General features: G+C 39.5%; 2 protein-coding genes across 2 annotated transcripts; one reads left to right on the top strand and one right to left on the bottom strand.

The window, feature by feature from the left end:
• Positions 1-987: 987 nt before the first annotated feature.
• Positions 988-8,716, bottom strand: LOC135627559 (probable magnesium transporter NIPA2). The gene is made up of 8 exons (XM_065133680.1): positions 8,378-8,716; positions 8,087-8,243; positions 7,790-7,846; positions 6,151-6,241; positions 5,908-6,068; positions 5,577-5,704; positions 5,355-5,492; positions 988-1,233 (listed from the first exon to the last, which is right to left on the bottom strand). Exons 2-8 carry the CDS (start codon positions 8,211-8,213, stop codon positions 988-990), a joined length of 948 nt encoding a protein of 315 aa, XP_064989752.1. The 5' UTR covers positions 8,214-8,243; positions 8,378-8,716.
• Positions 8,717-9,827: 1,111 nt separating this feature from the next.
• LOC135627083 (GTP cyclohydrolase 1-like) lies at positions 9,828-12,906 on the top strand. Its single transcript, XM_065133044.1, has 2 exons — positions 9,828-10,193; positions 11,587-12,906. The coding sequence occupies exons 1-2, from the start codon at positions 9,959-9,961 to the stop codon at positions 12,816-12,818; spliced, it is 1,467 nt and encodes a 488-aa protein (XP_064989116.1). The 5' UTR covers positions 9,828-9,958; the 3' UTR covers positions 12,819-12,906.
• The last annotated feature ends 3,162 nt before the right edge of the window (positions 12,907-16,068 follow it).

Genomic DNA, 16,068 nt, shown 5'->3' with positions numbered 1-16,068 from the left:
TCATGAAAAGGGAGAAGTGCTACTTTACTCAAACATAGATCTTTTTTTGGGGCATCGAATCAATGATGGCTTCATTCGGATAGACAAATCAAAGGTGCAAGCTATTGCGGAATGGCAAACTCTAAAGAAGATGCCAGAGTTGAGATCCCTCCTTGGTTTTGTCAACTACTATCGGTGCTTCATAGCGGGGTATTTGAAGCGTGCAACTCCACTGATAGAGAGCATGAAGAAGGAGCAGCCTTGGAGGTGGTTTGACAAATGTGAAGCAGCATTCCTAGACCTGAAGGTTGTTGTGTTGAAAGAACCAGTGCTCAAATTGTCGAACTATGGGAAGCCCTTCGGAGTCCATATAGATGCTTCAAACTTCGCTATTGGAGGAGTACTCATATAGGAGGGTCACCCAGTGGCTTACGAGAGCCGCAAGCTCAACAAGACCGAGCGATGGTATCTGGTGCATGAGAAGGAGATGACAGCGGTCCACTATCTACAAGTTTGGCAGTAGTACCTTCTTAGATCGTAATTTGGGCTGAGGACAGACAACATCGCTTTGAGTTATTTCCAAACTCAAAAGAAACTCTCCCCAAAGTAAGCACGATGGCAGGACTTTTTGGTTGAGTTTGATATGACAATGGAGTACAAGCCCAGAAAAGTAAATGTCGTGGCTGATGCATTGAGTCAGAAAGTGGAAATGAATTCCATACAGTTGGAAGGCAGAGGCCAAACAAGTCAGTTGCACTCCACTTTCCTTTCCAGGATCAGGGATGGACTGTACAATGATCCTCAGGCAGTAACCCTGTTGTAACTCATTAAAGAAGGCAAGGCATAACAATTTTGAGTCCAGGAGGGACTCATTTACACAAAAGGGAATAGGGCTTATGTTCCTCAAGTGGACAATTTGAGGCATTAACTCTTAAGAGAGTATTACGACTCCCTTTGGGCTGGACATCCGAGTATTCACAGAACCTTAGCTCTCGTGGAGAGGGACTTCTACTGGCCAAAGATGAGGACTGATATAGAGGAATATGTTCGAACATGCCTCACTTGCCAACAAGATAAGGTGGAGCAGCGGAAGCCGGTGGGACTTTTAGAGCCGTTGCCCATACCAAAAAGGTCGTGTGAGAGCATTTTCTTAGACTTCATATCAAGCTTGTCGGCAATTGAGGGACTCGGATCAATACTCGTGGTGATCGATCGATTTTCAAAGTATGCAACTTTCATTGCTGCACCCCTACACTGTTCAGCAGAGGAGTCAGCCAAGCTGATGATGAAGAATGTGGTGAAGTATTGGGGAGTCCCACACAATATCATCAGTGATCGAGACGCTCGGTTCCTGGGACGATTTTGGACCGAGCTATTCAAATTGTTGGGGTCTAAGTTATACTTCTCCACAAGCCTTCACCCCTAGGCGGATGACCAAACTAAAAGGATAAACTCGCTCTTTGAGAAATATCTTCGGCACTTTATGAGTGCTAACCAACGAGATTGAGTGAAGCTATTGGACATAGCTCAATTCTCCTATAACTTGCAGCGGAGCTCTGCGTCCAACAAGAGCCCATTCGAGATCATTACAGGACAACAACCGTCAACACCTCACATCTTGGCTATTGAGTATACTGGGAATAGTCCGTCAGCATATCACTTTGCAAAAGAATGACATCGAAATACAGATATTACGCGAGCTTACTTGGAGAAGGCGGCCAAAAAGATGAAGAAGCAGACTTGGGAAGGCAGCCGCAGGAGTTCGAAGTCGGCAATTTGGTGTTGGTAAAGCTCCAACTAGCATCACTCTAATTCTTTCGGAACAAAGGAATAAAGTACACAAAGGATTGGTGCGCAAGTATGAAAAGTCCTTCCCAATTATCAGTAGAGTAGGCAGCATCTTCTACAAGTTACAACTGCTGGCATGGCTTAAAATTCATAATGTTTTCCATGCCAACAACTTGAAAGCCTACCACTCAGATCCGCAAGATACTTCCCAAAGTGTTCCAACTCGGCCACCCCCCACCAGAGCCTCATATGAAAAGCGAGTTGAAACCATTTTAGCGGATCGCAAGATAAAGCTACCCAATGGTGCTGAACAGACCGAGTACTTAGTGAAATGGCGAAAGCTTCCCCAAAACAAAGCCAGTTGGGAGCCTGAAGATGCCTTACGATATAAAGAAGCAACCATCAATAACTACCAACAAGCGTTGACAGTTTAAGTGGGGGAGAATGTCACGAACGATCATCGTGCACCTACAACAACTTCGTTCAACGAACCGTTCGTCGCTTTTGCATGCTTGTACTAAGACATGGCAGCATGTTTTACCTTAGTTTTGTGTGTTTTTGCTTATAAAAATACATATTCGAACAGGTTGTAGCACTGTAGTGCGACCGCTCGTCGCGCCGAGCCAAACTGCCCAAAACAGCTCCGTTTTCACATGTCGTGGCTTGTTTTCTATAAGTCGCAGCTGCACGTGAAACATCAGCCATCTCAGCACCCTGGAACCCCCCGAGTGGCACTGGGATGGATGAGGCTTCGGTATATTATCGGGTGTTGAAAAATCTTTACAAGTTCATACGTTAACTTGATGGGAACTTGCCTTCGCACCCGGCACCCGATGAGCAATTGTTTGTGGACTTGCAACTATTCGTTCTACCTTCTAAAGTCCTTGTTCTCTCCTTTCTCTCTTTTCTCTCTTGCACTCAAGGTGCTTGCTAAATTGCTTATAAAACTTCCTTCTCCGCGAGGCGTCGGGAATTATTCGTCGCTCTTTTTTAGTCTAATCAACTTTCTGTTTTATAGGTCCTTCGGGACCTGTACGAGTTTGCAACTAGGCTGAACCTTTGTGGACGTATATTTCGCAAGGGCGCCTCATGATTTAGGCAATCTCAGCTAAGTCCGAGGTGTTAGCGTAAGGGTGCTTCACAACTTAGGCAACTTCTGCTAAGTTCGTGACTTTGCCGCAAGGGTGCCTCACGACTTAAGCAATTCCAGTTAAGTCCGTGACAACCCGATGAGCAGTTGTTTGCGGACTTGCAACTGTTCGTTCAACCTTCTAAAGTCCTTATTTTCTCCTTCCTTTCTTCTCTCTCTTGCATTTAAGATGCTCACTGAATTGCTTGTAAAGCTTCCCTCTTCACGAGACGTCAGGAATTGTCCGCTACTCGTTTTCAAACTAATCAACTTGCTATTTTACAAGTCCTTCAGGACCTGCATGAGGTTATAACTAGGCTGACACTTTGCGGACGCATATATTGCAAGGGCGTCTCATGGCTTAGGCAATCTCAACTAAGTCTGAGAAGTTGGCACAAAGGTGCTTCACGACTTAGGCAATTCTAACTAAGTCCGTGACAATTACCGTAAGGATACCTCACGACTTAAGCAATTCTAGCTAAGTCCATAACAATGCGGTGTGAAAGTGCACGTATTTATCAAGATGTGCGATATGGGAGTGCATATATATATTATGACATGTAATGTGAGAGTGCACGTGCATGTTATTACATACGATGTGGAAGTGTACATGCATGCTATTACGTGCGATGTGGGAGTGCACGAACATATTTACATGCGATGTGGGAGTGTATGTACATGGTACAATATATAACGTGGAAGTGCATATGTTATGACGTGTGGTGTGAGAGTGCTCAGATATGTTATGAAATGTGATATTAAAGTTCATAAATGTATTATGATTTCTAATAGCATGCACTACGAATTATACTCGCATGGACATGTTATGTTTTACTTAAAATTAAAATTTTATCTCCTTATTATGCATTTATTATGTTATGAAGCATCTATTATGAAAAGTTTTATATATTTGTATATACGATGTACGGTGTGAGAGTGCATGAATATTTTATGTTATGTGATGCTGGAGTTCATGTATGATTTTCTCTTGCATACTTTGAATAAGAGTTTTATCGCATTATGCATCCATCAAGTTACGGGATGATATATTGTCAAAATGACTATAAGAAGATATAGACGATGACTAATAAGCATTTTATATATATATAAATTCTAGACATGATATGTATTTGCTTTTTTTTTTTAGTTAAGTGTTTATCACATATGTACAGGTGTCAAACACGACCAATACCGGAAAAACCTTGTCATTTTGTTTAGCATATTTTAAAGTTGCCCACTTTTTCATTATGTAATTGTTAACAGCATAAGTAAATAGAAAGGTAGCATCCTATTCCAATCATGCATATAGGATACAGACGAAAATAGGAAGGGTATTATAGGGCTAATTATATATTACCCTCTATACTAGCTACCTTTAGCATCTCGATCCCTATACTTTAAAAAGTTACATCAGCATCCCTATAGTTACAAAAGTAAAACATCTAGGTCTATTTATCATAATGTCGATGATTTTACCAACAAAAACATGAATAAAAGGATAAGAAGATAATTTTAATATTTTAATTGGTGGTGATGAACAACGTCAATGGTGGCAGATGGCGACGCCACTAGGGGTCACGGGTGGCTGTTGTGGATGAGAAGAACGAAAAGGTAAGGGTCGCTCTGCGTCAGTGTCGATGTAGATGCAAAGCAGCTCTTACCTCTCACCGTCGCTCTCCTCATCCAAAACAACCATCCGCGACCCTCAGCGACATCATCGTCCGCCACCACTAATATCGTTCGCTACCACTAACTAGTGTTAAAATTACTATTTTATCTTTTGGTTTCATGTTTCTATTAGTAAAACTGACATTGTTAGGATAAATGAACCTAGATATTTCACTTTCATAATTATAGGGATGCCAATATAACTTTTTAAAATGTAGAGATAAGGATGCTAAAAGTAGCTAACTAAGGAGTAATATGTAACTAGCTTAGTGTCACACCTATATACATTTGATGGGATTATGAAATATCACTAGCAAACAATATTCCTATAACTAGTCCACCTAAACATAGTTTAAAATTAAAACATACAGTATGAAGAAGAAATAGGTTTTCAGTAACTTATCATCAGCTATCTTTTGGGCTTACTATTGCTACTTCTAGTGCAAATAATTTATTATGAGCAAACTAATCAACTGAAATTAAAAAGCTAGCATAAGTGCAAACTTCACAACTAGGTTATCAAGGTTTCAAAATATATACCAACTTTGATACTTTTCTGGACCATAAGAGATCTGTTGAGACATCTTTATGCACTAACCACTAGAATGTCTAAACAGATCTCTCTGTCTCCCCCTTTCTCTCTCGATATCTCTCCCTCCCCTCCTCCTCCATCTATTATATTTACCTAAAATTACCATGCATGTTAACTACTATTTACCTTTTAATTAAGAAAATGTTATTATTGAAGAAGTTTCTAGATTAACATATGCAAGCTGCAAAACTGGGTTACCTTGTTCAGATAATTCATCTGCATGAGGCAACACATTACTACGACAAGTATGAAAATCCAAGTCTGGACATAGACAAATTGATTCATCCCCGAAAAAGTTAGCTTTAAAGCAATGCCCACTGCTTTTACACTCATAACCTGCACAGACAGAAAAAAGAAGAGATAACACTAATGGAAGCAAAAAAAAAAAGAACTTGTACATTTTGTGGTGTGCCAAAGTACCGTCAAGGAACCCATGAGTGAGCAAATTCCAACATATATCACCATATGTGTTTGACCATAACGAGGAACTAGCTGGACAATGAAGAAAATGACCAAGAACAGGACCACACAAGCATAAGAAATAAAGCCTGAAGGTAAGAAATTACTTTATTAGTTTGCTGAAATCAGAATGTCCCAAGATTTGCAAAGTGCAGACGTTTTTTAATCAGAAGAAGTATATCAAGCTTCATGTTGAAAATTCATAAAATGCATGTACCATATGAGCAAATCTGGATGAACATGAAAACATTAAGAAAACCACCATGACAAAAAGCATCTGGATCGGCCTTACCTGGTTCAGTGGCAAGGTACCACACTTCCTTAACTGACTCAATGTCTTTTTCTATTGGAGCATGCAAAACAATACTGGTAGAACCCACAACACAAAGAACGCATCCAAGGACACCAAATATGTGCAGTTTCTCATTCAACATGAAATGAGCGAGCACTGCACTGTAAAGGATAGCTTTGGTTAGAAATACTTTAGATTGGCTTATAAAAGTTAATTTCAGGACTGACACAGTTTTCGCCATACCTGACAATTATACTAAGTGCTCCAAGAGGAGTCACAAGAATTGCGGGAGCAAATGCATAGGCAGCAAAGTTAGCTGCCTCACCAAGTATCACTGGAGGCAGTAATTGTTAACAGCAATAAATCACCAGAGTTGTCAGAATGCAGGAGGCAATAAATTGTTTCCAGAAATGAATCACCAAAATTGTCAGAGTACAAGTAAAAGTTGATACAATGTAAAGTGCATCATTGACCAATACAGTATGCTGGGCAACAGTGTAAAATTACAGTTGTGTGGTGGATTAGAAGACAAAATACAAACATATTTGCATCTGTGGTTTCAAGTGAAAAGAGATAAACAAAACTTTCCCTCTTTTCTAAGTTATAAGTGCTCTTATGTGATCAAATCAAAGAGAACTACTCACACAAAATTCAAGCATAAATAGAATTGATCTAAGCAAAATAGTAATTACATGCTGTTAAGTCCTGTTTCTAACCAATATAAACCCATTTAGTTGCAAATTATCAAGTCTGCTAAGTGAAGAATATAAAAGAGTTATTATATGAAGGAAAAAATTCATATAATTATGCCCATCAAATTATCTGTTTTAGGTTCAAAGGGTTAGCATATATTTTTAAATGATAAATGGTGAGGGTGAGCTTTGGTGCCATGGTTAGGTTACTTATTATGTGAGTGATAATAATTCAAGTCATCAGACAGCCTCTTTGCTTGCAAGGTTAGGCTGCATAAATTAGTCTCCCCAAACTCATTGGTAGGAGACTTAATGTTAGGCCACCCAAAATGACTAGTATGTTCCTTCTTAGGTTCAACAGGTGTAGCATTCCTCATGAAGCAAATAATCAACCAAAATTATCAATTGTGTTCAATATGCAGGTGACACTATGATTTGAATTTGAATTTTCTTGAAATATGTTCTTTTTCTTGTCCTTGTGAAAGACCGTTATTCTCAAAGTTAAGCTTGAGGTTGAATCTCCACATGCAATAAAAACATTTCTATAAGTTGACTTCAAACACTCTTATTGTCTCTTTTCCATAACTAGTTTGCCACAATTGTAAATGCAAAACATAGCCAGATACAACCACAGATAGACAAAGCTACTTGGTGCCAAAAATTCCAAATTGTCAAAGTTGATTAAGCAAACTATTCAATGATAAGCACTCAAGTATGGTACCTAGAAATTTCTTGATGGGGTTAACTTCTCATTTTCCAGTATTGTGAAAACATACCCTTCATTAACACTTATCTTGGTTGAGACTGAAGATGATAATAGATTACGGAACAAGTGATCCTCACAAAAAATATTTGAATTCTGGCCTAAATTAAGAACCAAATATATCTTAGACATAATCAGTTTGTTTCTAGCCAATTAGGAATTGTCTGATTCTACATACCAACACCATTAACAAATTGTTCATTTATTCAAGTGTGGATTATGGAATTTATAGAAGTGAATCCTTGTTTATCCACAATTAAAGCAGGAAATTTGATGGCAGAGAAATTCTTTGCAACTGTTGTGCATGCAAGATCAAGTGAAAGTTTAACAATTGTTACAATGCTGTCATATATTACGATCGGTCAGGTCTAGGAACACTCGGATACTCCTTCAGATAACAAATGGGAAAATTGAACATGGTACTCACTGGTCAGCATTCCAGCCCACCATAGAGGCTCATACAAGTATGAGAAACCTCCCGATCCTGAAATGTTGAAAGGAAAACATAAAAAGCAATTACAAGCTATGGAAAATATTACAACTCGTATGCAAACTAAGAGACAATGTCTTGACAATGAAGTTTGATTCTGTAAGACACAGGGTACCATTCCCGGTTTACCAAAAACGGCATATTTAGGGTAAATTCTGAAAAGCTTTCGTGATCAAATCAACAGCAATAAAACAGAAACAAAGACTAATAATTCTCTATGAAGAAAGGCAAGACCTGCACTGACTCCATAAGCTCCTGCTCTTTTCAGCCCCTTCTTCTTCACGATGAAGCTCGATCCGATGAAAATACTGGACGACATGGCCAACACGAGCCCCCGAATGTTATCCACCGACACCCCCATCCCCGAACCCTCAGATCTTCGAATCAAAATCTATAAATCCATCAAAACCAATCCTCATGTAAATTTCAACATAAAAAATAACAAAATGAACCAAAAAGAGGCATCTTTCTCTATGAATCCAAGAAACTCCGGTTTTTCCAACCAAAACCGCGATCGGCACCCACCAAAACGATCGGAACGGGGCGAGCGATCCGAAGGTAATGGAGAACTGGGGGGAGCTCATGGGGATGGAAGGGGAGGAGGTGGGGTGGGGGGAGGCGCAACAGAGCGCAACGGGGCAATTCTGCCGATGGCTCTCTTGGGGTCCCCAAGCCAAAACAGGGTTCGTCCCCGTCATTTAAGCGCTCGCCTCTCCGACTCCCGCGCTAAGGCTCGTTCGAGTTGTGCGTCTGCGTCTCCCTACATCGGAACGCCCCTTGTGATGCTCAAACTCTAACCCTTGGATTTAGGATCGACGGGCTTTGTACGGTCAAAAGGGACTCAACAACGGTACGACAGCGATGATATAAAAGAAGGAATTTTTGCATATATATTCTTGCAAATGATGGAAATAGCATTTTCTCTCCACTAAGTTTCATTATTGCACATATATAATTTTGTACATATATCCCTTCAAATATTTGAAATGCCCAAATGTGCCATTTCAATTGGCATCCATAACTCTTATTACTCATTTATATTATTGAATTTTTTTAATATATTACTTTAAATTTCTTTTACTACTTTTTCATATTTAATTGAACCCTTATGTTTTCAGCATTTTTTAAATGAATATTAACAGACAGTCAATCTTATTTCATTTGACGACTTAAGTAATGATGTAACTCTCGTCATGTCCGTCATCTAATCTTTCCTCAAGTCGTGCAGAGAAGGATGTTTGTAAGGAGATGTCGTCTGCTTACGGTAGATGATCAAATTATTATTATTATTATTATTATTATTTAATTTTATCTTTCAAATTGAATTTGGACTTTGGATGTTCTTTAATTTCGATAAACATAGGTATTCCAATTGAATATTTTCTAGTTTACAGTAGGAATCTAATTATCGTAGGAATCCGTGTCAATTCAACCCCACTTAAAGCAGAGTTTAAGCATAAATATAATAGGAAAGGATGCAATCCAAATAGAAGTTGGATTGGATTTGAGTTCGAGTTCTTAGTCCATGTGCAGACACGTGCTCTCTCACGTGCCATGAACAGTTTTGGTGCAGGGGCCCTCGTCGTTCATGTACCCACCAACCGTCACTTCAGTTTGACACCCATCGCATTGATGACCGATCCTTAGCGGGCCCCACCCCTCTTGCCCCCCATCCCTCGTTCCTCAGACGGGTAGGCGACCGTCGCTGGCACTCTTTACGGGGCCCACCGGGAATCCTACTCCGCATCACCTTCTCCCTCGTATGATCTCGTCGGATCACCGTTCTTGCTTCTCGAGATCAGTACAAATGCGCTTTACGATCCGTGCAGATTGACCTTGGGAACGCTAGCTCACGGCCGTATATATGAAAAATTCAATAGGATTATTCGGCTTACTCGGACGGCCACCCCCATTCCAATTGGAGCCAACAAGTGGGTTCCAGTCCACTTTATATATTTATTGAAAGAGGGAAGAGCGGATATTAAGAAAGGATTGGCGGATTCTATGCACACATCCCGAGGAGGAACTTCCATCGTTGGGGCATTTGTTTCCTTGTGATCTGTCTCCTTCGCGCTACCCTTTCTCGCTCGGCCACCGGCGAGCGGGATGGGGGCGCTCGACGCTGGCTGCTGCTTCGAGGACGAGCTCGATGACGGGTACTTGGAGGTGGCAGCGGAAGAGATCGGGTGCGAATCTGGGGTGGGCTCCGGGTCCGACTCCGCCCGGGCGATCGAGGACGCCGTGCGAGTGTTGCTGCAAGGCCTCGGGGAGGACCACGAGCGGGAGGGGCTCCGCAGGACGCCCCATCGCGTCGCCAAGGCGTTCCGGGAAGGAACCAGAGGTGGGTGCTTACTTCCGTAGATCGTTTTCTTAGATTTGCCGGTTGGCCCTAGGTGCTCGGTCCCTTGGGATCCAAACGTGATCTTTGCTTCGATCGTTGCTTGAAGATGGAGTTTTTTTGGCAGATCCTCGTGGTTTCATGGCTCTTGACCACGCCTTTCCTTTCCTTTGTCATCGCGCTCTGTTTGTATTTTCTTGGTGTCGAAAAGGGAGACCTTTTGCTTCTTTCCTTTGGTTGATAAAACGGAACTTTTAGCTTTAAATCGATGTCGATAAGCCGGCATTTTTATGTTAAACTTAGTCTCTTTCACCTGGCGATTGCGTCACTGCTAAAACTTTCCTTGTAGGTTGAACTATAATCGTTCATTGTTCGACAGTCTCGGTGCCTGTTTCCGCAAAAAGGAAGGGGTTTGCAAGAGTTTCTTTCATCCGTAGGAAGAATATATTTCACTGTTGTTGCTTCCTTTTTTTAGCCATAGATTCGATCCTTTTACAGCAGCAGTTGAACTTTAGCTATGTTGAATCTTGATCTTGGGTTTGCCTCTATCTTTGCTCATTGTAGGCCTCCAAGTTATTATTGTCAGCAATCCTCACCTGTTTGCTAATCCGAGTGATGTGGTTTGTTAATAATGATTTGGTCTTTCTATAAATCAGTTAATGCTATCTTTGCAATACTAAACATGCTTATTGTTCGATGACGATATGCTTCTGTTTTCTAAATATTATATATTTTTTGTTTACTTATTTTATAATTATTCTTATTAATGTTTTTCCATGTCAGTTACTGCTTGTTAGTTTCTTTGCTACATATCTGCGAAATAGATCTTTGAGCTGGTGTTGTTAGTCCTTATATTCCTAATAAATTTCTTTGATTCAGATGATGGTACTTGCTGTTGATCTTACATTTGGCTAGTCAAAGTTTCTTTTCTATTTGAATGTCTCAAGATATAAAAGTATTGTTTTCTTTAAACTTGTTCTGCCAGTAAATTCTCAACGAGTATCAACCTTCTGTAATTCATAGATAGTAGCTGTTCACGAGTTATCACATTCTAGGTACTCAAACAGGGGATTGTGAGAATGAGTTTTAGTTTTTAAAGCAAATTTTACCCAGAAAAGGGAATTTTTATACGAATGAGTGTGTTCCTATCAATGTTCACCTCTCAGTCGCACCATGTTTAGATAATTTTTCCCCACGACTCTAACATGTCAAGGCTCAAAGAGGATTCTAAATGAGTTTGTGTTCAAATCAAATTTATCCTCTCATTATCACCATTTTTGGATACTTTTATTTCCTTACAACTCTAGCAAGTAAAGATTTAAAAATAATTCACTTTAATTGGTAGAAATTTTAAATCATTTCAACTCTTGATTCAATCTGTTGTTTTCTGTCTTAGGTTACAAACAGAAAGTAAAGGACATTGTTCAAGGTGCCTTGTTTCCCGAAGCTGGTTTGGACCCTGGTATTGGTCATGCAGGAGGAGCCGGTGGGCTGGTGGTTGTTCGTGACATCAATTTATTTTCATACTGTGAATCTTGTTTGCTTCCGTTCAGTATCCAGTACCATGTTGGTTATGTGCCGTTAGGAGGACGAGTTGTGGGTCTAAGCAAACTATCCCGAGTTGCAGATGTATTCGCAAGGAGGCTTCAAGACCCACAAAGACTGGCAAATGAAATTTGTTCAGCACTACAGAGTAGCATCAAACCTGCTGGAGTGGCTGTTGCTCTTCAATGTTCGCACATACAATTTCCCGAAGCCCTCAAGTGTACTTCCAATCCGCGGCACCTATCCAAATTGGATAGGCAAGGGTGGGTAAAAGTTTCAGCTTCTTCAACTTCTGGAGTTTTTACAGAAGAAGAAGGCTCTGTGTGGGATGACTTCTTGGCACTTCTGAAGCTAAGAGGTGTAGACATCGAAGCAGGAGATATGAATCGTTCTCATGTTCCATCTTGGTGTCCAGTACAGTCTCTGGAGACACCTTTGTACAATGGCCATTGCACAAAGAGCTCTAAAGTTGGTAAGAATTCTTCCAAGACACATGCTGCAATGGTGGCTGCAGTAGCTTCAATTCTCCACTCCCTTGGTGAAGATCCATTGCGGAAAGAACTTGTCGGCACCCCATACCGTTATGTGCAGTGGCTAATGAATTTTAAGAGTTCTAACTTGGACCTAAGGTTAAATGGCATTATTCATAGGGAAGTGAGCTCCTCTAGTGTGACAGATGAAAATGTTACTCGGTTGAATGAGATTCTGTCTGTGTTGAACATTCCCTTTTGCTCGCAGTGCGAGCACCATCTCCTGCCATTCCATGGTGTTGTGCACATAGGGTACTTAGATAAACAAGAAGGTAAATGTATTGAGGGATCCATTTTGCGATCAATGGTCCATTCCTTTGCTTGCAAGCTCCAAGTTCAAGAGAGATTAACTAGGACTATAGCTGAAGCAGTTTATTCTATTTTCAACAGTGGAGTAATGGTTGTCGTGGAAGCTCGCCATATCTGCATGATATCAAGAGGGATTGAGAAAGTAGGAAGCAACACAGCGACAATTGCTGTATTGGGTCAATTTTCTACTGATCCAATAGTCAAGCATTTGTTCTTGCAGACAATTGCCAATAGCACTTCTTAGTGGTGACTTGTCTGATAATATCTGAAAGATTTGATCCGATTATATCTGATTCTACATTTTTTCCTGTTAATGCTGAGATTTTACATGACAGGAGGTAGTATTTAGTTGCCAAGAAATCCTATAGTTTTATCACTTCCATGATTTGCTGTTCAGTTTCCAGAAAATACATCAATCATGTGGTTGTAGGAATAATACAGCATCAAATTGGAGAAATGACTTGTATTTACATTATCAAATGCGGTCTGCCTACTGATGAAGAATAATCTTATAGAAATTGTTCTTTATCCATTTATTAATCTTGCATATACACTCATTCAGTGTTTGCAGATGGTAATATTTACGCAAGGCGTGGGGTTCATCAATATATATTATACTCTTATTTTGATAAATGTGGTTTAATACTTTAGGGTTAAAACATGCTATACAATTTGTTTGATCTACATTTTACTGCAATTGGTGGTCATTCTTTTCATTTTCTTCTATCTTTTTGGATAGACTTTTGTGTTTTTCTGCTTTGGTTATTTTTAAAGATGAACTTTCAGCTATAAACTTGACTTCTTTATGTTAACCTCAGCTTGTTTAGCTGCTTGCTAAAATTTGGTGCTCTGTTCTGCTAAGCTGAAATGTTTTGTTTCACCTGCCTTGCTTTAACTCTTGCCAAAAAAAGGGTTTTCATGCCCTTCTACACAAATGCAAAAGAAGAAAGAGGAAAAATTGAATTGCACTAATGATAAACGAAAGCTTTGAGAGCCAAAAGTAATAATAATTATTATCTTAGTCAATAATAAGTATCATCTTAGGCAATGAGTATCAAATATGTATCATCTTAGGCAATAATAAATATGATTTCTAGAAAGTTCTAGGTAAAACTTTCATGGGTCATGTCAAGGCTCCAAGATCAAATTCCGAAATCAAATTACATTATCATCATTTATCCTTAAAAATATATATAATTTTTAATTAAATAAAAAATCATTACAAAAGTAACACCACTTGTAGAATATAATAAAAAATTATTTTTATAAACATAAGTTGTGATAAATTTATTTATTTATTTTTGTGATCCCAAGTCTCTCTAATAAATACCATAAAAACAAATCATAACTACGAACATGGATAATATTAAATGCATTTTCTATTTAGGTAAAGAAAATTTGTCACAACAGTAACACCACATGTCGCGTACATATATTACTTGGGCAACAAAAAATCTAATTTAATAATCAAAAGAACACCACAAGAGTAATTCCACTTGTAAATAATAATTATTATAAATTTATGAAAAAAATATATAATTTTAAATTTTTTTCAGATAACCCTCCAACCTTAAGAAATTCTTACATAGCATCTTTTTAAAATGACTATTTTACCCTTATCGACCATCATACTCTGTCTAGCCCCTAGTCACCCCTCGATCCCGATGGTTGCCTCCCTTTGCTTCTCCCTAAATAACCTCTTGTCACTATGGCACTGGCATAACTATGTATGAAAGTGACTAGCAACAAAGGTCTCACCCTTATCAAACCTTAATAGTTATCGTCCATTCTCACTACTTCATAAGATTTGTCACTCACAACTCTCATACGAGGAAGAATGTGATAATTACTCTGATACCTTTTCTTCTCTCGTATAAGGATTGTAGACGAAGGACCCTACAAAATAGACGAGGACTTAAAGACAATGATAAAAGTAATGCAAGATGATAATATAGGGAGGATGAGATGACGATGAGTTTGACAAGCATGGGTAAAACGATTTTTCACATGACTATGAGCCAAAATTTCTCGGGTGCTCGATACAAAATTATCAAAATTAAAGAATATATATATATACATACATATATATATATATATATACATACATACATATATATATATATATATATACATACATACATATATATATATGTATATGTGTATATATATACATATACATATATATATATATATATATATATACATACATATATGTATGTATATTATATACATACGTTCCATAGCCATTTGACAGCCATCTTTGTTTTCCCATGGTGGTTATGTAGAGGGGAACTGCAAGGGAAGGCAGATTGGAACAGAACCGCCAACAACATCAAACAAGGAGCAAAGATTACAGCGATCGAACAAAGCTCCAGTCTTTTCTTCTTCTATGATTCCCTTCCCTCGAGCATCTAAAAAGGGTCCCCTGAGAGCTGAGAATTATCTCGAATATCTAGAGAGGTAACCCTTCTCCCGCTTTTGCTCGCGCCAGCCGCCTCATGGCTCTGGTTTTTGTATCGAGACGGCGGAGGGTTTCGGCGCTGGGGTCGGGATAATGGTCTGTTGAGGGTTCTGGGAGTGATCGGGAGACTGGATGATGGCGCCTGCTTCTCGGGCTGGTTCCGGCTACTGGATTTTCTTGCGGGGGTTTCCTCCGTTGTTGAGGAAAGGAGGCGGCTTGTTCATCCCCGATTGTGGTTTTGGAGGCCCGAGATTGATCATGGTTTAGAAAATGGAAGAGGGCTGCACTTGGAAACCCTTCTGGAACTTGCTTTTAGTCACGTGTAGTCGCTTCAGATGTGCAACCCTAATGGATCTTGGTTCTTTCCGCTGATCACTGGCCTGTTTGCGTTCTTGAGGTGCCATAGAAATGTGAGTTTATACAAAGGAAAAAGGGGAACAAGATTTATCTGACAAGTTGAATTTGGGTACCTTGGGTTACATTTTTGTTCTATTGGAAGTTTATTTTCCTGGGATTTCATTATGATGCACCAAAAAGTGTAAATATAGTCATTCTGGAGCTTGAAATTAGCGTGTGGACAAGGCTTATGAGCAGGAGCACCGGCGGTGGTTCATTCCCTAACCGGAACTACTGAATTGGATATTGGGACTTTTTGGTCAGCAATTGGCAAGTGTGCAGTAATGTCACGCTGCTTCCCGTATCCACCACCAGGACCAGGATACGAAAAGAAGGCGAAGAATGTTGCAAGGAGTGACTACGTATACTTACTGGCAAAGGTTATTCCATAAGCTTATGGAAGCATGCTTGCTTTTATTAGCTTTGAATGGCTTTATTTAGTTGTTTTGCCAAGCACATAGAGCTTTGCCTTGGCATTTGATAGTGTAAGTCAGGCAATTGATGAATTGCTTTGAGAATGTTATTTTTGTATCAACTGATCATAGCATTTTTTGGAAGTAGATAACATGTCAACTGCATTGTGGGCCCTACGGTAGGATGAGCAACTTTGGTTAAATTTCATCATACAATGTATCTA

This window comes from Musa acuminata, chromosome BXJ2-11, assembly GCF_036884655.1.
Source record: "Musa acuminata AAA Group cultivar baxijiao chromosome BXJ2-11, Cavendish_Baxijiao_AAA, whole genome shotgun sequence".
In the NCBI taxonomy this organism is placed as follows: Eukaryota; Viridiplantae; Streptophyta; class Magnoliopsida; order Zingiberales; family Musaceae; genus Musa; species Musa acuminata.
Note: the sequence above shows the minus strand (reverse complement) of the source record. Positions and strands in the feature narration are given on the sequence as shown.